The sequence below is a fragment of the Zerene cesonia genome, chromosome 1 (assembly GCF_012273895.1).
Source record: "Zerene cesonia ecotype Mississippi chromosome 1, Zerene_cesonia_1.1, whole genome shotgun sequence".
Lineage (NCBI taxonomy): Eukaryota > Metazoa > Arthropoda > Insecta > Lepidoptera > Pieridae > Zerene > Zerene cesonia.
The window spans coordinates 4,270,237-4,293,454 of NC_052102.1; the positions used below are offsets into that span (position 1 = coordinate 4,270,237).

The 23,218-nt window shown below is 30.6% G+C and overlaps 1 protein-coding gene across 5 annotated transcripts; it reads left to right on the plus strand.

The window, feature by feature from the left end:
* The first annotated feature begins 1,122 nt into the window (after positions 1-1,122).
* On the plus strand, positions 1,123-23,012 carry LOC119835233 (schwannomin-interacting protein 1 homolog). Of its 5 annotated transcripts, none has more exons than XM_038360066.1 (12): positions 1,123-1,229; positions 13,585-13,903; positions 14,370-14,530; positions 14,769-15,778; positions 16,529-16,623; positions 16,842-16,939; positions 18,437-18,563; positions 18,783-18,989; positions 19,257-19,432; positions 20,241-20,381; positions 21,477-21,610; positions 22,169-23,012. In XM_038360066.1, the coding sequence occupies exons 2-12, from the start codon at positions 13,591-13,593 to the stop codon at positions 22,251-22,253; spliced, it is 2,547 nt and encodes an 848-aa protein (XP_038215994.1). In that variant the 5' UTR covers positions 1,123-1,229; positions 13,585-13,590; the 3' UTR covers positions 22,254-23,012. The 5 variants fall into 5 exon arrangements, with proteins under 5 accessions (XP_038215994.1, XP_038216061.1, XP_038216141.1 ...); XM_038360133.1 differs by lacking the exon at positions 1,123-1,229 and adding an exon at positions 7,181-7,470 and having other exon boundaries at positions 21,477-21,604; XM_038360213.1 differs by lacking the exon at positions 1,123-1,229 and adding an exon at positions 7,183-7,470 and having other exon boundaries at positions 19,275-19,432.
* The last annotated feature ends 206 nt before the right edge of the window (positions 23,013-23,218 follow it).

The following is a 23,218-nucleotide window of genomic DNA, read 5'->3' on the forward strand; positions in this document are numbered from 1 at the left end:
AATCAATAGTACCTTCATTTTTTCCTATAGGTATATATAAGTAAAGTTAAACCATTATTTATTCAGCATTATTTCATCCCCCATATATTCACGGCCCACAACATCCCTTGGCAGCTTATTCTATACTTTATGAAAATCGCCACTTATGCGACCTCTTCGACCAACTTCTACTCTTCAATATCCATTAAATTTATATGCTGTATTTTTATTGATTTCCTTTATAACTCATTTTTTATACATTATATGCCTATTTCTTATTAATACAACATTATGAAAATTCAAGTAAAGAGCCCACATATAAATATACAAATTATTATTAGATAAGGTCGCACAAAATACGCCTTCTATCTCAGAATTAAGATAGAAATGTAAAGGTCTGCTTATCTCTTGCTATAAACGTGGCCCGCGTGCCAATTTAACTGCGGCATTGTTCTGAATACTTGTTTTAGTTAACAGCCGAGTGACTTTTACTGGCAGTAACTTAGTTTGAAACAAGCCAATCATTGCTTTTCAATAAAGTTTATTTTAAATATTTTATTAGGTTGTCTCAAAAGGTTGAATACTTGTAAAATTACGTTGCTGTTCTAATTCCTTATGAATTTTTGACATAGTGGCTTATGTTATACGTAAATAATATACATATTGTTAATAAAAACGATATGAACATTTATTATAATTAATTTGAGTTTAATGTCACAATGATATAATGCGAGAGGTAGTTAAATCCTTTAAAGTGTGGTTTATAGCTTTTCTAAATGTAAGAAAAAGAGCTAATTGTCAATTATCTGTGATCCATATCATCTTATATTATATATAAACTATTTTTTTCTCATTTTTGGCGTTTACAATAATGGTTAGGTTACCTACCTATGAAGATTAATAATTTGAACGGTAAACAATTCAAACTGTTAATCCCCATAGGTAGATAATAACCTCAAAAACTACTTTTCCGGCAAACTCTGAATTTACATTCGTAATAATAAAAAAACGTTGTTAAGGTTGAAAAACCCTAGAACTGTAACCATAGAAATCAAAGCGCGGGCCTTGAAGCTTTTCGTCGTAGGCCGTAGCGTTGCCTACGAGCGATGAAGTCGTAGCGGGTTGCGTCAGTACACTCTCAGAGCTTACGCGAATGACGCGTTCTATGTTACAGTTGTTGTGATTCATCACTCTGCCGCGTTTTTATTATTTTACATAGATATATAATACAAGTATCCTATTGTTTATAGGTAAGACACTTTGATGATTTTACTGTTTGTCGTTAGATAGAAAAGAACTAAAATTATAACGTAAGAATCAGTTTTATCATTTCATATAGCCGTAATTCATGTTTGGTTGTTAGGTGACAGTGTTTCCAATATTTTCTTTAAATGTTTTCGAAGTATCGGAATGATCATTCAATTTTTCTACGTATAATTTATTATCATCGTATTAGGTCATAAATTCCTGGAATCTTATGGCCCCTTGTATCAAAACATGGGTACTAAATAGTCGACTTTTTAATGATTTTATTCTTATTTAATACTCATTAACACATTCCAGTGTGTTGGGAAAACACTTATTGCAAAGGAGGGTCCTCAACTTGCTGGAGTCGTTAAGTGTAGAGAAGGGATCGAGCCCTTTAGAGATTTAAAATGTAATTACATCCTGCGCCATTATCATTCTGTTCAATAATTATAATATTATAATTTTTTGTATGTTTCATATTAAGTACCAGGAGTTATTAACTGTGCATGTGCATCATATTGGATATTAATTTGAAATATATGGAAAATAAAGTATAATATATGATATAAAGTGGGTAGAAATAACAATTCTACCTTGTATACTTTATTTTCTACCTCAAAATATTGATTAAAATAAAATAAGTTTTGCAACTGTCAAGAATTTGTTGGATGTATTTGTACGTAAATTATTTAAAAAATAATTATCATCAATTTAAGATCGTCAAATAATCAAATAATGTTCAGCACAAGACAATGGTTTTCCAATTTTGCACTTTTATGGTTTAAAGTTTACCGTTCTTTCTACAATATATAATTAATGCGTGCTCAGCCGTATGTATCAACTGTAAAGTGCGTTTCGTCGCATGATGAATGGACTACGGTCGCGTCATCGATCGAACTCGAAAAGGAACAGTTTAATGATTTGGGCTACTTATTTTTTTTACTATAATCCCTACTAGATATTGGATATGAAATATGGATATGAAAATATGAATTGCATATTCTATTTATAAGAAATGAAGTAGAGTGCTTCGATTCTACTGGACAATTTAATGTGATTTTCTGAAGAAAAATCAGCCTTACATATATATTGTATTTCTTATGAATAATTTAATAAAAACAAAAAATAAGAGTATAGCTAAAGGCATATATAATTAAATAATTTTTGTAAGATTACCAAGCAATTCTTATGGTTATGAAAGTTACCGATTTTCAAATATCCCGATAAACCTATCGGTAATGTAATTGGTTTGTTTACGTAACGGTGTTAAGATACTTCTACATATTGACATGAAGAAGCTCGTACATAAGACACTTTGAAATGTTATACTAAAATAATTAAAGTAATAAGTCTACAAGTATTTTTTTTTTTTCAACCTATCAAATAAAGTTAAAAAGATTTAGATTAACTGAATTAAATCTTTCAGTCATATATGAGGTAAATGTCTCTAAAGTTTGACCTAGACTTCCAATAACGTATTTCTTTTGCGCCGCACTTTTATATTACGGCATCCATGAAGGTTATAAGATAGAAAAGAAGCTTTTATTAAAACCATTTTGTAAATCGAAATAGTTACTTATAGGAATAATTCGGTAATTAGAAAAATAAAACAATTATTTTTATGGCTTACGGAAAGTGGAAAAATAATATAACATGAAATAGTTTATTTTAAAAATATCCAAATAACTAGAAAAAAAAACAGTTTGTTTTTATAGGACTTATAGAAGGTAGAGAAATTATATACCGTTAAATAGTTTTTTTGGGATATAGCCAAATATATTGAATCGTGCTTTAAAGAAATGCAATACAGTTGTGTCTCACACCCTAAAATTATGAAATGAATTTAAAAAGGTAGATTGTTCAAATAAATATCATCATGACATTTACATAATAAGTAAACGCGAAAATATATGTGTCTTCACAAAATTCATACTCTACACGTCTTCAAATAAATTTGAATTTCTATTCATCAGTCTTAAATAAACACAATTTCGTACTTAGGTTAAATTACTTAGATTTTACAGCATGATTCTTTGTCGTGAACTAACAAGGGGCTAGGTAACTCAATACTATTGGATTATCTTGTAGCAACCCCAAGAATATTCTTTATTAAGTTACCGACGTCTATATGTACCTCTCTTTATCGAACTTGTTACTTATTGACTTTACGATTTCCAAACAAAACATAACATAATTCAATGAAAAGATAATTTATTTCTGTCTATATAAAAACACAGTATATACATCAAAGGTAGTTTATGTTACGTGAAAATTAATACAGTAACAGTAAAAATATATTTTTTATTTTTAAATCAGAGGAACAAAATAAACACGTCAATATATTGTTGAAATATGTGCTGCTGTCGCAACTCGAGCGACCCAATTGTAACAACTATCTTTCTTATATCTAGTCGACACGGTCAAGTAGCCAGTTGAGTGTCGTATACAATTCTTGCAGCCTTGATCTAAAATGTTGCAAAATATTTATGAAACTATTATATTAATTGTATTATTTATCAAAATCTTTCATGTTTATTTATTGTGTATTAAAGACCGCCTTCAATGTCCAGTAGTTAGGTAAAGCATTACTTACGTCACTTACACACAACAATGGGGCGGGCATATTACGGGACTGGCCCTCTTGTCTGTAAAGATAATTGATCAGAAATTCAAATATTACTGCTATTAAACGAGATAATACATTGTTTTGATTGACTTTGACTAACATGACGTTTATTACACAAATCTTAACTATATCATTTTAAATATAGAGTTTAAATTACGATGAAAATAAAGACACATGGCGGTGGTCCTAAATTCCCTTCGATCTTGAAAATTTTTTATTGTCTAATAAAATGTAATCATTATAATGTCTAACGTACTTACTAAAATGAGAAAAGCACAAAGTTTAGATAAAGTTAAAATGAAGCCCTTATTTCTTTTAGTGAAGGCAGCTTGCGTAGATGGGTAATAATCCCTTGTATAAAATCCGCCTTGCTGCTGTTGATTTTGTTATTTTGTTTCTCTATGTTTGAGAAATATAAGGACGGTTATTAACGTTTGTCTTCAAATGAATTCAAACAAATAGGTACATATTTGGATCAGTGAACTGCTAACAACATTTATTTTTTAATTTCACATTTGTATTCATGTAAATAAATCACTCAAAGGTATATAATTTTTTATTATGCTGCACAGCTACATTTAATATTTTGATAGTTACTCAATAAATGAGATTAAAATATATAATTTAAACGCAAAACACTTTTTAAAAATATTTTACGCTAAAGTATTGCGCAAATGAAAAGCTTTTTGTATGTTGGATGTTATCCAACAACAAAAGTTTTTGGGGAAAAAGAAACGACAAACACTATATATTATTACCTTACAAAGAAAGAATGATAAGGGACAAAAACAGGGAATCTTGTGACACGCTATGAATATTTAACAAGCCTCAATAGGTTTTATCTTTTAAGTTAATTGGTGTATATGTACTTAATCCATACTAACGAAAATATGTTTGTTTGCCTTTCTTTCACGTCGCAAAGGAGAGATTTGCGATATGATTTTCCGTCAGGAGATTATCTTGAGATAGCTAGATTAGGCTGTGGGTTAAACATTTCATTCTCATGGGTTATATTTTATACCTTCGACTACGCAGGCAACGCCGCGGACGGAAGCTAGTATGGTTATAAATTAAGAAAGACCGTTGAGTATTGATAATTTTTTGTTATAGAATTCCATTTTGGGATCAAGTATAACATTGTTTATATTAAAAAAAAATGCCTGATCATTGGAAATGTTCGAGCCACAGTTGCAAACGTTGTATAAAGGAGACAAACACATTCATACAATCAGAAAATCATCGGTTCTGTCTATATTGGGGCTCTGTCGATACAGATTACAGAGGGCCGCACGTACACACTATATGCTTGCATATTATTATGTTCAGAAATGGCATTATTATTCACGAGATTTGCTAAAAATGTATACTATTGCTATTAAAAAATAGTTCTCTATTAAAATAATATGTTGCTTGAAGAATAATTTGGCAAGAAATAAGAATAATTGTCCGTATAGCGGGATTTTTAATCATTAACAGAAATGTTTGGACGTTGCGATTTTTCTGTCGTATCAAATTTGTAGTATTATGTTTTCAACGCATTATCTTATCATGTATCCTGAAGTTTGTAGCATATCATTACCTTAAAGGCTTAATTCACACAATAAGCTTATGCAGTTCTTTCAATTAATTTCATGCAGAATTTTTCGTGTGACGAAATCCGTAACTAAGAGCATTATTTAAAAACGGTGAAAGGAGTCACGAGACAGATTTTCATGAACACTAAAGCTGCTTCAAAAGATTTCAGAAAAATCAATATTCCCAGTCAGGAATCGAGTCTGTTGATTAAAAAAAATCCATCTTGCGTATAGAAATCTACTGTTATATTTTTTTGATCGCATTAGAACTACAAAACTACAGCTATATAAAACTCTGAACTTAAAAAAAAATTGTTTGTTATCGCAGAACTTTCCAGAGCCTTCGGCTTCTTATTACGGCGGTGAAACATCTCATTCCTATGGAAATTTCGTTTAAGTACCTACACCGTCAGTAACTTATATAGTTTTCATTACTATGAAGAGTATTAAAATGTATACATGTGTGTACTTCGTTATTATGTAACTATTACTACTAAATACTAATACTGAATCTATTTCTATGATTGCACACATAAAAAGTTCTCCATGCTTCCGTATGATCACAGTAGAAATTAATGTTTCCGGTTGAGTCAATTCAATAATTGGAATAAATATAGAGGTTTATTTCCCAAAGTAAAGTGTAGGGTTGAAACATGGGGTTCGCCCCAAGAACCCATTTTCTTATAGGTACGAATAAGTTTTATTTATTTATATTTAACTATATTATTGGCACAAAATGACACTATGATTGTTTGGGTTTTGTGCCTGGTGTGTATTCCGTATTAATATCGTTTAAATGTTCTCCCAAAACGCTATTGTATCGTGTATCGTGGCCTACTTACAGCCCATTATAGTACATATTTGAATATATTACCTGCTTGTACTCCCTTGTTGAAAAATGAGTTGAACTAAAAAGATCAGCTTACATTATCATTGTAGTAGTTACTTATTCCAGAATCTAGTATGATAAAAACAATTATTCGTTTCATTAATTTAATTATGAAAACAAATTGTCCTTAAATGGCTTTTTTTGAAAGTAGCTCCATATTAACGTATTAATGTTATTTAAATAAAAATCAATAATCAGCGTTAAACGTAATTTTTTTTTAATTACATTATATAACGCTTAATTGTATATTAAGTCATAAGAAGTTTTCCGCAGTGAGGAATACGTAAATTCTGCATTGTAGAAAATAATTGAGGATCTTGATAAGGCAAAGCACGGTTGAATATCAGTAGCGCCATCTCTTACAGGGTGCGAAAATTTTGTTCCATCCAGAAAATCCGACTGACGCGACATCTTGTTCCATTTAGTTCGTTGTTCGTCCATCGTCCCACCCCGCCCACGTGCTACTCTACTGGGTACAAGATTCCGAAATATCACTAGAGGGCACTTTAAATTACGGCAGTATTAATTCAGAATTCACTGAGTATTTTAAACGTTTATTTGAAAAAGTATTATAATTTTTTATATTCATTCTTATATCTTGTTATATACAAACAAAAATGTTTGCTTAACAAATTTTATATGGTTTGCTTAACTATTTATAAAAATATAAGCATAAACAATGCCTACCTAGTAGGTAAATGCCATTGTAGAAAATTGTTTTTTTTTTTTTTTTTATAAAAGGCATTCCATATAAAAAATAAAATTAAGAAGTATCTGAGATTAGGCATATAGTATTTTAATATAATGTACGTAAGGAAATGGCTAGCCGCCCAAGGCTTGCAGTCGGGTGCCGGCGCGACGGCGGCGGGTGGGCGGTTAGGCCACGCGATCACTTTGCAACGAACCACGGGCGGGGTGCACGTCGCTCACCACGACATACGCCACCCACAACTACTATTTCTTATACAGTAACCTCGTTAAACACAGTGACGTAAACCGTTCTCATACATAGACGTATTGTGTCGCGAGTCGTGAAATACGTAGTGATGCTGCATCGATCAGATTGCTCATGGACTTATTAAAGATAACCTTGCTGGGTGCATTCATTATTCAGTGCCTGCGCTAAGCTATGGTCAGGATGGCGCCCTTTACAGGTACGATTCTCAAAATAAACTATGACACTGAAATGTGACGTCAAAGGTCCCTCGCAGTTCGAAAGTCGTGTTGACTTGCAAAAATTGATCCTGCAACTCGCATAATGCATGGATGCGTACTTCCATCTATATATTATAGTCTAGAAATACATTCTAGAGAAATTTTATTATTCAGGTTTGATGAATGTTGTTATTTATTTATTACAATAATAAAGGTTTGTTTTACTGTCAACATATTACATGTCTCTTTGTTGTTTTTTTTTAATGAAGAAGTAAAATAGTAATATTAGGGCGATATGGGTGTAATTAATCTTGGTAGCGATTATATTCTAATTAATCCAAAGTATTAAACACAGCAATTGTTTATATATAATACATTCTAGCTACATGTTATACCGCAATTGTTGTGTTTTATGTTGACTGAATGATTTGGAATTCTTTATTGAAATATTTTTATATTATGTGCAGAAATACTGTCTCCATTTATCTTTTTTGTCTTTACTATCGATTTTTAGAGTCAATTTATTCCAATTTAATGTTTGTATTTAGAACAACTGATTAATTTATACAATACAAATAAACTCTCCACCCGCGGCTTCGCCCGCATATCAAAGGAAAATCCCAGGGGAATAAGATGTTTCCCTGCGGTAAAAAGTAGCTTATATCAGTAGTAGTGTATCTTAATTATACCCAGACACAAAAAAATCATAATCTCGAATCAAAAAAGAGAAGCAAACAAATACATTAGTAAAACTTGAAAATAGAAAAAAAGGGTAATAAAAACAGTTCTCATCTACGTTGCTTATATTAAGCTATATGAAAAGGTTAAGGTCATGCCTATATGTAGATGTTCACACTAAATAGCATTGATTAAATAATAACTAAAAGCGTAGAACGCTTTCCCTGCTCGTAAGTGCTATTTACGTTCTTTACGGACCATTTGCCCTCAGGAACTATATTGTGACTGACTCTTGCTATATTTTCTCTATATTTGTCTCTAATGAATGACGGATTTAAATACTTAGTTCTCATTCCGAGAATAGACTGTTAATAATATTATACATAGATGTGGCAGTCTCTCATGCAAAAACATTTAAATAAAATAAAAAATTGGATCCAGCCAATGTTTTAATATTTTATTACTTATTTGTTGTTTGTTTATAAATAAATATAAATGCAGCAGAGCAGTTGAAAAAAATATTTGTTATTCAAGCCTATTATCTTTTGTGTTTCAGTGTAATATATCTTTGAATGAAATTGTATCTATTTATATTTGCCATTCATTTGATACCTTAACCCTAAGTAAACTAACAGAAATAAAAAGATTTTTGACAATATCTACATTATTATTAGAACAACAATTTTTATGAAAGTCCCTGAAGTGTAAGTAAAGTTTCGATTCGATTTATAATAAAATAAATCAATTAGAGTCTCTGAAAAAAAAACCTAAGAAATTATACTATTAAACTAATACCGCTAATTAGGCCTGAAGAAAAAAATAGCAAACAATTACACTCTTAAGAAGGTAGTGTTACCTGGTAATGAAGGTGTACTTTTATGGTTGCTCAGAGACGGGAAGAAATGTAGAATAATTTACGATATAAAAGGGCTCTTAAGAGTATTACGTACTACATAATATTTTATGGTTATGTTAAGGGAATATTATGTTTTATTATTTATACATATAATCCTAAACGTTACTAAATGGGCTGTTCATTCATTTTTATGGCATTTTGATATTATGTAATCACACCTACAGCCTGCATTGCATTGCGTTTATGTTAAACTAGCTGCGCCTCGCGGTTTCACCTGCGTAAGTCCATATCCCGTAGGAGTAACGAGATTTGCCTATATGTTATTCCAGTTGTCCAGCTATCTACGTACCAAATTTCATTGCAATGGGTTTAGTAGTTTTTGCGTGAAAGAGCAACAAACACACACACATCCTTACAAACTTTCGATTTTATAACATTAGTAGGAAGTAGGATGAACTAAAGAAATTAAATATATATTTATCAATTCATATATTCGTGATAATGTTAATGTTTACCAATTTTTAAGTATCCTTTCTTCTCACCATTGCTGTTGTCTTAATTTGGTTACAGTTTAACTTCGAATAAATCTCACGCAAAACCTCTTTTGCGTCAGGTTCATGAATGATATGTTTGTTTGTTTGTTACAATTAAATATTTGTTTATAATTATAATATTTGTAATTTCATGCTGAGCGTCCATTTACTTATAAAGAAAAAAATATGTCTTGAAAATTACTGTGAAGCTGTCTCTGTCAGATCTCAACGTTCTCAAGCTTTAAACATTTCAATGGTTTAGTTGCTTGCAAAACATTGTACATTTTTCTGACGTAAAGAAAATTTAAAGCTTCATAGTAAGCTTTTCATAAAAAAGGAAAGGTTCATATTATATGGGACATGTGAAGAAAACCATAAAATTGCAAAGGGGTTATTGTTTCCTATAATTAACAATGACAAATAACTTATTATTTAGTAGTTTTTAAAGATATCGCTGTACATAGGGAACGGCTTAGTTTATTTTATCACTAATTGGTATGGAAGAGTACCTGGTCATAGTCAGTTTGTAGTTAACCTATTTCTGTACGAGTTTAAAAGAGCCTACACGCTACTACGTGTGTCTGCAGTCGTAGCAATTGGGAGCATTCCAGGTAAAATTAGGTAACATTTCAAAGCGTTTCAATTTCTTATGTTACGTGTTAACTTTTTCTACAAATTACATATTATAGAATTCTAGATTTTATTTTTATATATAGCTCAGTCTACGTTTAATGCTTCACAATTATCAATCCGACATCCACGCTCATGAAACTAAAGCTCTGTCTCGTTAGGCATTTTTTTGTCTATTGTCTGCAGACTGCACAGCTTTGTTTTATACTCGGGCTTTGTTTAACTTTTGTGGATATGGATGAATGAAGTGTGGAGATGTTTGTGTCCTTAAAAAAAATTATTGTATATTATAATGTAGTACTAATCCTATTTTATTTAATATCATGTTATATAAGTACATTCAATAATGAATAGCCAATAAAACTATACATGATTAAAAATACCTACGAAATTGTTAATTTCTAATTCAATATAATCGTCAATTTTATTCACAACACATAAACGAGAAACTAGTATAGATATACAATAAAATCAGGGCTATTGTAAAAAAAAATATCCAAAAATGTTCGAGAAATTTGTATAAAACCGCCATTGACAGCGCTTTGAGTTATTCGTCATTGTAGTGGCCATTAACGAAGAGCGGCGAGGGTGCGCCAGGTCATGTCGTTCTCTTGTCACCCGTTACTTTTGATAATTACAATAACTACTTACTTGACTACGAAATAAAATCCTTTTTTAGTCACTTTAGGTTCTTATAACTGCTTATATTTTCAATCCTTTAACAACAATTGCTTTAAGAATTTAGTGCTTCATATACTTTAGTAGAAATTTACTAACATACGGTTTTATGTTTACGCATAAACATCACACCCCAATCGATATTTGCCATTACGTACTTAAGGTAACAGTATGGAAACTCTTTTCGAGGTCAAACTTATTTTTCACGAATATCGAACTTATCATGCTAGCTGTACATTGTATAATGCTGAAGAAAATGTAAATAAATAACTACCTTGACTTTTCAATACACGTATGCATACAAATACGATGACATCATACTTGATGAACTGCTTAGCGGGGTGTAGGTATTTATTATAAGCTATTAAGGTTTTTATGCAATGGGATATAAAGAATCGTTTGTATTGTTATACTAGTGCGCAGTTAATCGATAGTCGTTTCGTAATTCGTCCATTTGAGGCTTCATTGGCGGAAGGGCTTTGTATCATGTTTTTAATATTAGATGCGAGCCTGAAGCGGGTTCAAGGGTCCATCACGGAGTTACGAACTCCTATTGAACTGCTCTTTGTATGCCACTTGACATAGAGCGACCCAGAAACGGATTTATGTTAGATTGCGTCTGAGTATCAAATGATATAGTATAATAGTAGCTCTATTATAATAACGCTATGGGGAAGGGATAGTCGACCTAATTTAGAAATCTACCCGTTACTATAATTACACAGCAATAGTATCAAGTAAAATGATATAGCAAATAAAAGCAAAAATGCATTAAACTCATGATTTCATTAAATTAAGAGCGTAGTCGAGCAGATGCTGAAATGTAGAGTTATTTTCATGACCTATTTTTTGGCGGTCTATACCGATAACCTGACTCTTTAAAAGTGTTTTCATTATAGTTCGTGTTCGTTATTTAAACTAGACTCATGTCGTAGATTTGTGAGTGACTGTTTTTCAATATTAATAAATTAGATAATATGCCTATTTAATTTCTAAAGAATGTAATACTGGGTACCCGCAAATAGTAATGGTAACTTGTGGATATCTAAGCAGAAAAATAATAATATTGGATATATCCAAGAGCACTTAAATTAAAGAAAAGAATAAGAAAGTCAATTCAAGGCACCATTTGTATTCCCGAAAGATCAAACAAGTATGCAAGGACAATGAACGTTCTGAGAACTTTCATCCAGAAAATATTACGTTGGGTCACAGTTTTCTTTATATGAAATAGCTATTTTGTCTTCTACATGCCTGTGTATCGTCGGTTATTTCCAACATATTTATCTATACTAATAATTTAAAGCTGAAGCATGTTTGCTTGAACGCGCAATTTTTTTTTTCTTTTATATGGGGGTGGCGTACGCTTCAAAGGCCACATAGCTTTTTAATTTAAACACTTTCGTGTAGGAAGTAATATTATCTAACGAGAGGTACTCTGTATGTTTATCAAAGTTGATCGTATTATGTAATAAAAAAAAGGTATTTTTAATCGTGTTGAGAAAATACCCACAGAAAGGTTCTAAATCTTTCCATTCAATGCCTTAACCGTTTGTTTAGGGCGTTTTCAAGGACAATTCGGGTACAAAGAAATTTACCAACGCTGAACAAAGACTGTTATGAGTACAATTATTAACAATTATGAAACAATTGCTTAAATTCGTTGCTTTGCAAAATATGAAAATTAACAATAAGAAAATTAGGTTAACGATGGCATTGTTTGTGTGCGGGTTTTCATTCTTATGAATATAGGGATATATATAGGAGTAGGTTACAAGTTGATTACATTTTCAGTGTAGAACTTGGTACAGTACTACTTTTAGGTACCTCTACGTAAACTGTAGTAAATACGAATAGTTGTATTGTATTCCAATGCTTATGAGGATTAACTTTAATTGCGTTCCAAAAAAAGTTGGTAGCTTGCCAAGTCAGCATGCCATTATAGGTTTTATATTATAATGACATAAGTGCAAACGTTGCTCGTAATATTTATATTTCATTTGTTCTCTTGTGACCTACTTTAGTATTGTGTCTAAAAATTTGGATACAAAAAACAAATGTTATGGAATAAATATACATAGCTTCGGTATAATTCAATACAGTTTGCTATTTTAAGAAAGGGTAAAACAGAGAGCCGTAAATAATTACAATATTATGCAAATTTAAAGACCGAAAGCGAGTGTCTTAAGAACAAACCGGTTTTATAAATAATCTCCCACTTGTTTTGTGAAAACTCTTTGTACTGCTGATTTGCGACTTAAATTAATTATAACTTTATAGCGAAGCGTAATTTGAAATGATAATGAAATGCATACATAATTAACTCTTTTTTATTTTCTTTGCTTACATAATATTTCTTCATTTTACGTAAATTTCTTTAATCATGCTAACAAAGGTCTCTATCAAGCAGAGTTATATATTAACTTGCACTAAAAACCTCTAAATTTACGCATTCAATTACCTCAAAGTACCTACCTACTGAAATTTGTGAGATAGCCTATCCGCGGCCTTATATCAAAATCTTGCTATTTTAAATCGTAAGTATGTGTTTTAATTTAAATCACATCGCATCGATAGGCTGTGTTCAAAATCACAAAGTCCAATAATTTGTTTGGGTGCGAAGGTCAGCACTTAACTAAGTAAAGCAATATTTAAATAAGGGTCGAATCTAAAATATTTTGGAAAGCAATAACTCGAACAGAGCATTGTTTTTTTTTTATATTTGTTACATATTTCAGGTAATCATGAGGATTCTCAATAAAATTGACAACGGAAATGTAGCAACTATTAACAAAAACGACAACTTCATATACGAAGAATCAAATAGAGAAAGTTGGCAGATTGCAACGCTTCATCAAACGAACAACACTGTGGACAATTACAATTCATTCAATATCTATAATAATACAGATATTGTTGATAATAGAATTTTGTTCACCACTGAAAATACGGGCACAGACGTGTCCGTACAGACGGCAGTTTGTAATCATCAATACCGAATAAATTCACAGAATATTGCTCCAGTAAATACTACTATACAGGAGGAATATTTAACAGGTAAAATTGAATTACATATGTGACATAAAATCATTGTAGTTTAAGGTATGTCCAAAGCAGGCAGTTTCTTGTTACATATAAAAAAAAAATTATGTTATTCTTATGTGGTCGAGACTCTTATTTTTACAATTAAGATTAGGATTATATGTAAAACAGAAATTGCTTCGAAAATGGTTTGTGGGTTTACAGTACCTATATAATATTTTTTAATGTGATATACAAGAATTTTACAAGAAAAGGGTGTCGATCTGACAAGGTGATGTAGTTCAAAAGTAGGTGTGTTAAGTGTAGATGAACCTCTTTTCCTCTTGTTTGTGTATACATAGTTGAGTATCTGTTGACTCTATAATAAACGAATTCAATTTGACTATAAAATTATATCCGTTAGAAAATGAAAATATACATTGCATAAAAATCTTTACGTATTATGAACGAGAAATTTCTACAGCTTCTATTTTTTTTTTAGCAAAAACAAATGAATTATTTAATACCACATCTATTGATGGAGAGCAATCCTTGGACCTATCAGACACAGAAGACATGTCGGACGACAGCGTTCCCCCAGTACCGAGAGGTATTGTAAACCCAAACTACCCTGGTTTCCAGCATTTAGCGCATACTTTACAGGTATTACGTTAATTGTACTAATATAAATGAAATATATACAGAGTACTCTTTACGCAACGAAATCCGTAAAGTGCTATTACATTTAAACCAACGTAATTAAACCTCAACGACCAAAGATTATCGAGTTATGTAACGTTTATCCTAATCTTCTATTATAAGCTTCCAAGAAACTATTACATATTTACTAAATTCCAACATAATGAATTTTTATTTTAATGCTCTTTTTTATAAATTACAGGAATATTCCATCAATATAGAAAGTTTTTATCAATCTGAAAATGAAATGACTGACGATGACGTTGATGCAGAAATTACAGACATTCAAATGAAATGCAATGGTCAGTATGAAGAAATGAACAATAACAACAGTAGCAAAGATATGTACAGAAAGCTATCAGTCCTGGAATGCCAACATCCATTTAGTTCGAATATTGAAACAAGAATAGGAGAAGATATACCCGACCTTATAAAGACTATTACAACAAACAACAATAACGAAGAATTAACAATCTGTGATATAACCACATTTGATACTGACATAGAAAATAATTTCAATACGAAAGATATAATTGGCGATTTTAACAAAGAAATTGAAGATGAAATTAAGCAGTTACTTAATTACAATATAAACATTCAAGACGATCTAGAGGAACTCCGAAAGGATATAAAAGACAATTTTGAAAAACCAATTGAAAATACGATTAACAATATCAGTGAAGTTGTTAATGGCGTTATAAAAAAACTAGTAAAGACTGAAGTTTGTGATGAAATTGAAGATTGTATTTCAACGACAGACTCAAAGCAGTTACCTAAAATTAAAAAAGAAAGTGAAGTGAATGTGAAAACAAATGTTAATTTAAGCAGACCTTCTTTTTTGTTACTTGATAACAACAATCAAATAACAGATGCTGTTTTATCGGATGGAAAAGAAGAAATCAATTTAAACGAAGATGAATATGACACAGAAAAATTGAGTCAAAATGTTGAAAGTACAATTAAGCAGTTAAGTACGGAGCTCAGAAAAATAATACCGAAATTAAACGAAATGCGTGAACGAGATAAACTCTGGTCTGAGAGACCAATAATAACAGATACAAATTCAAACAGAATTGTGTATAATTCCTCGAACAGTTTTAAATCAAAAAAAGACCTTAGGTATGACACTCATTTTGAAAGTAAGCTTACCAGACCAACACATAAAATAAATTACCATCGAGAGTTAAATAAAAATACAACTAAAGCTCAAAAGTAAGTTTGAGAATTTAAATGATATATTTTAATATCTATTTGTTATATATGTAATAACTAGTTACATAATAACTAGATTCTTAAATTCAATAAGAGCAAATAATTTTATTATTATAGTATATATATAAGTTCTTTACTATGTAGTTAATCCGTGGCTTCGTCCGCGTTTTCAAAGGAAAACATAAATGTCCTGAGGTTTTTACCGGCATAACTCCCGTTCCCGTGGTATTTCCGGGTTAAAACTATCTTGTTGCCTTGTTGATTTAAATTTCATCTAAATCATTTCAGGCAATAGGTATTTATTTTTGCAACTTCATCATAATATAAAGAAGATATTAATTATATTAAAATGCTTCGAAGAAATGGTTTTGACAAATTTTAAATTTTTATCAGTTCTTTTTAATATAATAAAAATTAACTCATTGTTTTTTTATTCACTCGAAACGTTTTTTCATGTAGGAATCAGTAATATTCACGTTTTTGTTTATCTTAGTAAACCGTATTCATAAAGCTTTCGTCATGTTTATTGTACGTGTTACAACGAAGCTTTGAAATAGACTTGACGCATTCTAATGAAATTATAAAGGGAACTCGGTTGATTCGTATCGCACCACGCGCAAGTGTATTCTCGATCAATATTATTACAATCATTATTATTATACGCAGTGATAATATGAAAGATGAAGTTAGTGACTTAGACAACGTTTTAGAAATAAAAATTCAATTTCTAATAATCTGTTTTCATTTCAGTGTAACAACAGATCCTTCCATAGGAAAGTCCAATTGTAACGCTCAAATGAACAAATCCGTCCAACAAGATAATGTTATAACTGACAGCGATTTTGGTGAGTTTTTAATTGTTGTGTAACAATACACTAATAATTATTATTTTATTTTAAACTATAGATACTAACTAACTTTAAATAGAACATATTAATTTGTCTTTTATTTCACGAGCAGCGGAGACTAGCTTTTTTCATTTTATTTTGTACAGAGAAATTGTTTACCTTGGTTCTTACTGAGTCTAATAACGAAGTACATGAAGGTAATTATTTGTTTTCAGAGAGCTTTGATGTGTACAATATAGAAACAGCTCTACCGAAACTAGATATTGACGCTATCGAAAACCATATTAAGGCGGCAAAAGAAGCAGAAAGACGGGTAAATACCTACAACAATATAATAACATCATGCTGAATTTGTTGCCGATAAAACATTTTTACGTTAGAAATAATTCTATAAAAAAAAAAAATTAAATCACGTAAAATCAAGTTTAAGTTCAATGTATGGGATACACTTTATGAGAAAAAAAATATAGAGGTGCGCTCCCCCTATTCGGTGATCGATCTATACATATAACTGGGGCGAAAAAATACATTTGTAATAGGTTTTTAATAATTCTTCTCTACAAGAAAGGTCACCGATGGGAGGAGGTTTTCCACAATATTCGATCAAACACATCAATCAGTGTAAACTCATAGAGTTATCGTTTATCATTAATAAACTCAATAAAATACATAATATACGGAATTTGTAGTAATAATCATCAATAATATTGTATTAATTTTTTTCAAACAAGTCATTTAAAACAAGCGCCCATTAAAGAAACGGTGTATGCACACATACACATGCGAAACACGTCTCAGTACCTATTCATTATAATACCTAACTGTTAAAATTACCAATTGAAGTTGGAGCGCGCGAGCCTTTCTACTGTGATTCACGGTGCAAGTGAGCATTGTGTTATAACTTGTTTAGTTATAACATTTTCATAACCCGAGTTTAACGTTACGGATTGACGCATAAACTAAATTAAAGTGTCATAAGTTTATTGTGATGGCGTCATTACCTTATTTTAACCCAGAACAAAGACATTACAAAAAGGATACAAGGTTTCTCTTAGATTTGTATACGATTACGTACGATAATCATGAATCTGTTGATAACATTTGTTGTCTCGTAAGTTGTTTTTAATTTTTTAAAGCATTCTAAGCACCAAAGACCACAGTAGAAAAAAATAAATAAATAGAACACGCTTGTCCTTGCTCTAAATGACAAATTGTGTCAAAACTCAAATACGCACATTATTGACAGGGTTGACAAGAGGCTTGGAAACAAATTATTTACATACTAATTATCTTAACGAAATTGTACCACCTAATTTAATATTAACTTTCAATAGTGTTTAATTTGTTAGTGTTAATTTATTGAACTTGTGCCATTTTTTTTGCCAAAAAGTAACGAAGACTGAATAGTTTTAAGATGTTTGAGAATATTATAGCAAATATTAAAAGAAAATTTAGCCAACCATCTGTTCAAACGTCTGACAAAGACGGCAACGAAAAACCCAAATATAAACGCAGTATACAGATATTTAAATCGAAAATAAAAATAAATGATTCAAAATTGAATGTGAACTATTGTGATAATACCGCTATTAGTCCTAGAGTTATAAGCGGAGGGGAATATGCACAAACAGAAATTGAGTGGCCTTTAATATCCGATAATAATCATGATATATTGGACAAGTTTACCAAAATTATTTCGATAGAAGATCATGATGCATTTGATAGAAAAGTAAAGTGTATATCTATAGTGTATTATAGTGAAGTTTGGAAACCAGTCTCAATGGTTTAATAATTCATGTCTGTTTTATAGAAACGCAATGATAGAGAAGAGATACGAAAAAGGTTAGCAATGGGTGTAGAATCAGATGAATACTACAGTTTGGGTCATATAGATCGTCCAGGAAAGAAGCCTAGTTTACATTCACGCTTACAAAATGGTAAGTATCATATTACCATTAATTTCCTATGGTGTCTGATGTAGTTTCAATAATTATTTATCTTGGTTATTCCTTAATGTTCAATCATTGGGTATCATTGAATTTTTGTAACAGCTTTTCGGGCTTGTGTGAAACCGCCGGTTTTATATTTATAATAATAAATGGTGAAGGTTTATGCTTTTTTTTATGGCTGATTGTGCTTTTGTGTTGTCAATACAGGCAAGAATTTACAAATTTGTTTCATGAATGAAACAGCTTCAGATAATGAATCACAGACTTCAGATATGGATAGAAATCTACATTCCGAGACAAAAAGTTTATCACGTTCAAGTTTATTTAGCAAGAGTACTTTTAATCATCCATATCAGACAAGACCACTTTCTGTGAATATCACAAGAAATGACAAAATAAATACTCATCATAACGGTAAGAATTTTGTGTATTCAAATTATATTAAGTATTCTTTAAATTTATTTGTGTTGTGGGCCTTTATGACATTTTCATTGTTTATTTGTATATGGGTAATGTTTGTTTGTATTTTGTGTGTGTATTGGTATAAAGATTATATAATACAGACATGTAATTTAAATGCTATGTGTAGAATGTTACATATTGTCATAAAGCATTTCATTGCTTTGTGCTATCTTCACACAAATGTATATCTTGATATAATTTCTTACGAATTGTGTTTAGGATTCAAATTCAATCCAGGGTCATTCATATCAAAGTCATCGAAATCCCGGTCTTCACAATCTCTGAATCACATTGAATTGAAAGAATCTGACTTCTATGCTCTGCAATCAACTTTACAAACTGAAGCTAGGATTGCTCTGGCACAAGCTAAGGAAATGGCACGCATACAAATGGAGGTAATTGTCATACTATTAATTCACAATTTTAGGTGTATTTAAGTTGTGAGTCTTAAAGTTCATTTTTGTCATAGGAGACTTAGGAGTATACTGAAATTGTTAAAAAAATATTTGAATACTTTGTTAAGCTTCTAAAGTACATGTTAATAAATAAAAACTTTATTATATTTTATCTGAAAATTAAGTAAACATATTTTTAATGTAAATTGGTAATTGTCAGTTTTGGTTTCTCTGGCCTGAACACCTTAGTTTATAATAATAGAGAATATAGAAAAGATGTATCAAATTATTACAATTTCTGCTTTGTTCTTTATACATCTGAGTATAGTTAACACTGTATGGTTGTCATATATTTTTTATTGATCTCGATAATAATATGGCAATTATTAAAAATATTATAAGAAATATAGTAACAGTCACAAAAATATGTTCTATCTTAATTGTTGAAATATTTTAGATAATTTTTAGCCTTATCATTATAATGAACTGTGTCATATAATAGCTATGCTTTGTATCAAAGTATGGTTATGGGTAATATCCCTGGGTTGGGTTAGTTCTGGGAAATATCCCTAGTTAATTCTTAAATTATGAACTATCATACTTCAATTAAAGCATTACCTTCAAAGTTTTAGGATATATTTATTTTATTTTTTATAAACTGTCCAGGTAGATAGTTTTGTAGAAGACTATTATGGGATTTTTTAAATTTATTTATTACAACCCTGACAATAACAAACACATAAAAGAAAGAGTTATCAAATTTGGACTTAATGGATATTTATTTCTATTAATGGTGTATTTATTTCAGCATGAACGCCGTAGTCGACCCGTATCGCCCGTAACTGAAATGTTAAGACGCAGTATGGAGAAGGCAAACGTTCCTCTGGCCCCAGACCGCCGCCGCGTTTCCCGCCAAATATTAACCGACATGAATATAGCTCAGTTGCAGGTAAATGTTATATAAACTTAGAAGACAAGACAAAACAATTGAACATTAATAGAGATACACGGCATACAAGTTAAAATAATACTATAAAAATTATTAAAATCAAATTGATATTCAATGTCTATTAGTTTAAAGAACTTAATTATATTTTTGCAATGAGAGTAGAGTATGGCAACACATATAGTACATATATTGTGGCCTATAGCACTGAGCGATCTCATACATATCTAATGGTGAAAGAATTTTTGAAATTGGTCCAGTGGTTCCTGAGATAAACGCGTTAAAAAAACAAATTCCTTAGTCTGCAATATTACTGTAGACACCAGTTTTATTACTTTATTTATAGCAGATAAATACAAATTTACAGATAAAATAATATTATAAGCAATAAAATATGTCAGAGTATTTATTTGACTCAGTCAATAAAACACAAATATACAGCACGGCTTTCATAAACGCTACTTTATTGCGCTATCGCATGACCTTCACGTATTTTTTCGCGATTGACTCGGTCGAGTCACGCGTAGTATCCTCAAACAATAAGCATTGTTTTTGTTTGTACAAAAGAAAATAGAGGTATAACTAATACGACCGGGTTTTAGTGTAAATACAGTTTCCGAAAAATAACGCGAAGCGAGACAAATTTCTTGCAAACATTTCAACGTAATATGCCACGTTAACAAGTTATTAATATTTGCAATTTTAACGATAAGTGTCCTTGTCCTTTACCTATAATAATAGTTATAACAGAATTGTTAATCATTTTTTTTACATAAGTCACACTTCACACTCACCTTATCACATCACACTTAACCCATCACACTGTCACACTTCACACTAATAACATAAATTTGAAAGTTTGTTTGGATTTAAATAACGCCGAAACTATTGAACGAATCGTGATGAAATTTGCTATACAGACAGGGCATGAGCTGACTTGGTTGATAGGATACTTTTTATCCAGATTCAATGCTCCCTTGGGATCTTGATATCCGGGACGAGCATCTAGTCATGAATATTTATAAAAAAAATTATACTTCACAATACAATAGAAACTAAGACCAACAAAATATATAAGTACCACCTTATAAATTTCAGGTAATAGTGAACGAACTGCACTCCCAGATAGAATCTTTGAACGACACTCTCGTTAAATTGCTGATGGCTCGGGACGAGCTACATATGGGACAGGACTCGATGCTTGTTGATATTGAAGATCTCACCCGGTACCTGTAAGAATTTTTCTTTAATTATTATATTATATTTATTTATTCGTTTAAGTGAAAATTTAAGGTTTAGCTTAAATTATACATAGTGTGAGAATATAAATTAATTTTTTATTTAGATAATCTCTTAATATGTGTTATACACTAGCTGCACCTGGCGGACTTTGCAACGCCGTAAAATTTTTTTGTGACACATTTATCCATATTTACTACTTTCTCTAAATTATTATGAATACATGAAAACCAAAATTATGAATATCGACTTAGCTGTTCTCCAGTTTTAACGAGACTTACTTTTATATATATACTGAGATTAGTAATGATCAATGCAAATGCTGAAACATATAATATATTTGTGTAATGCATCACATACAGAACATAAAAAGAACAATTATTAACATATAATATATGCCTATATGTATACATTATATTTATCATTGTTGACAAATTTTATAAAAAAAGCATTAAAAGAATTAAGATTTCGACTATTTAGATAATAACATGATATATGCAATTACTCGCAATCGAATAAAAAATATTCATGGATGATATGATTTTTTCCAGCGGTGTTAAGGAGCAGACCAAGAAGTCCAAAGGCGTCACGACAAAATCGGGAGTTAGGCGGCTCACCTCTCTCGTGCACAAATAACTGCATGTATCTTACTTGAACGCTGATTATTGCGGCGCCTGCTGATGTTATCTGTATAATACAGTTTATATAAACAATTTTACGCAAATTATAGGGACAAATGTAACGCTAATAGTACAATATTGCATGGAACTAGATTTGTTGTGTATGTATAAATACATATAACAAACTTGTATGTAAACATATATGTATAAGACGCTCTATTGTAAATGCGAGTTTCACTTTAGTACCAATTTTTATTAAACCAGTGTTAATTTGTAATTTGCACTTCCATTACGTGTAGAAAATTATGTACTAACAAGTTATACCTATATCAGACCCTATATCTCAATATCTAATTAAATAAAGTTTTGCAAAATAACGTATTGCCGTCTCATAATATTCATGACAAAAGGAAGAGATGGCAATAGTATCACACTTTCATTTATAATCAAATCTCAACTTCACGATTGAGAAAGAGGGTCTTTCATTGTTATATATTATATTGATTAGTAATTGTATTGATGAAATCTCAATTTTTGACATTGCTAGAAATATACACAGATATAAGTCGTTTAAGTTTCTTTAAAAACATGGTGCTACGACGTTCGCTTTTATTTTCAGTTTTATGCAAAGCAAGACAAGTTTTCATGCGCTCTAAATATTAATATATAAATATAATATTCATGACAATTTTTTACTTAAATCTTCACTATATCGTTCCTTGCAAATCTTTATTGATGTAATTCAATGTTAAAAGTACCGAAAGGATACACAGGATAGGAACTCACATTTAACCGACTTAACTGTTGTATATTTCTTATATACCATACTAACAAGGTAGGACTTAAAATTTAATTATAGAAAACGTCTTAATTTAATGAATATATTCATACTATTTTTTTGTGAAAAACTTAGTTCCTATTTTTTTAAATGAATTAATATAAAATGTTCCTTTCGTTTCCGATCTGACGTTTTCTATAATT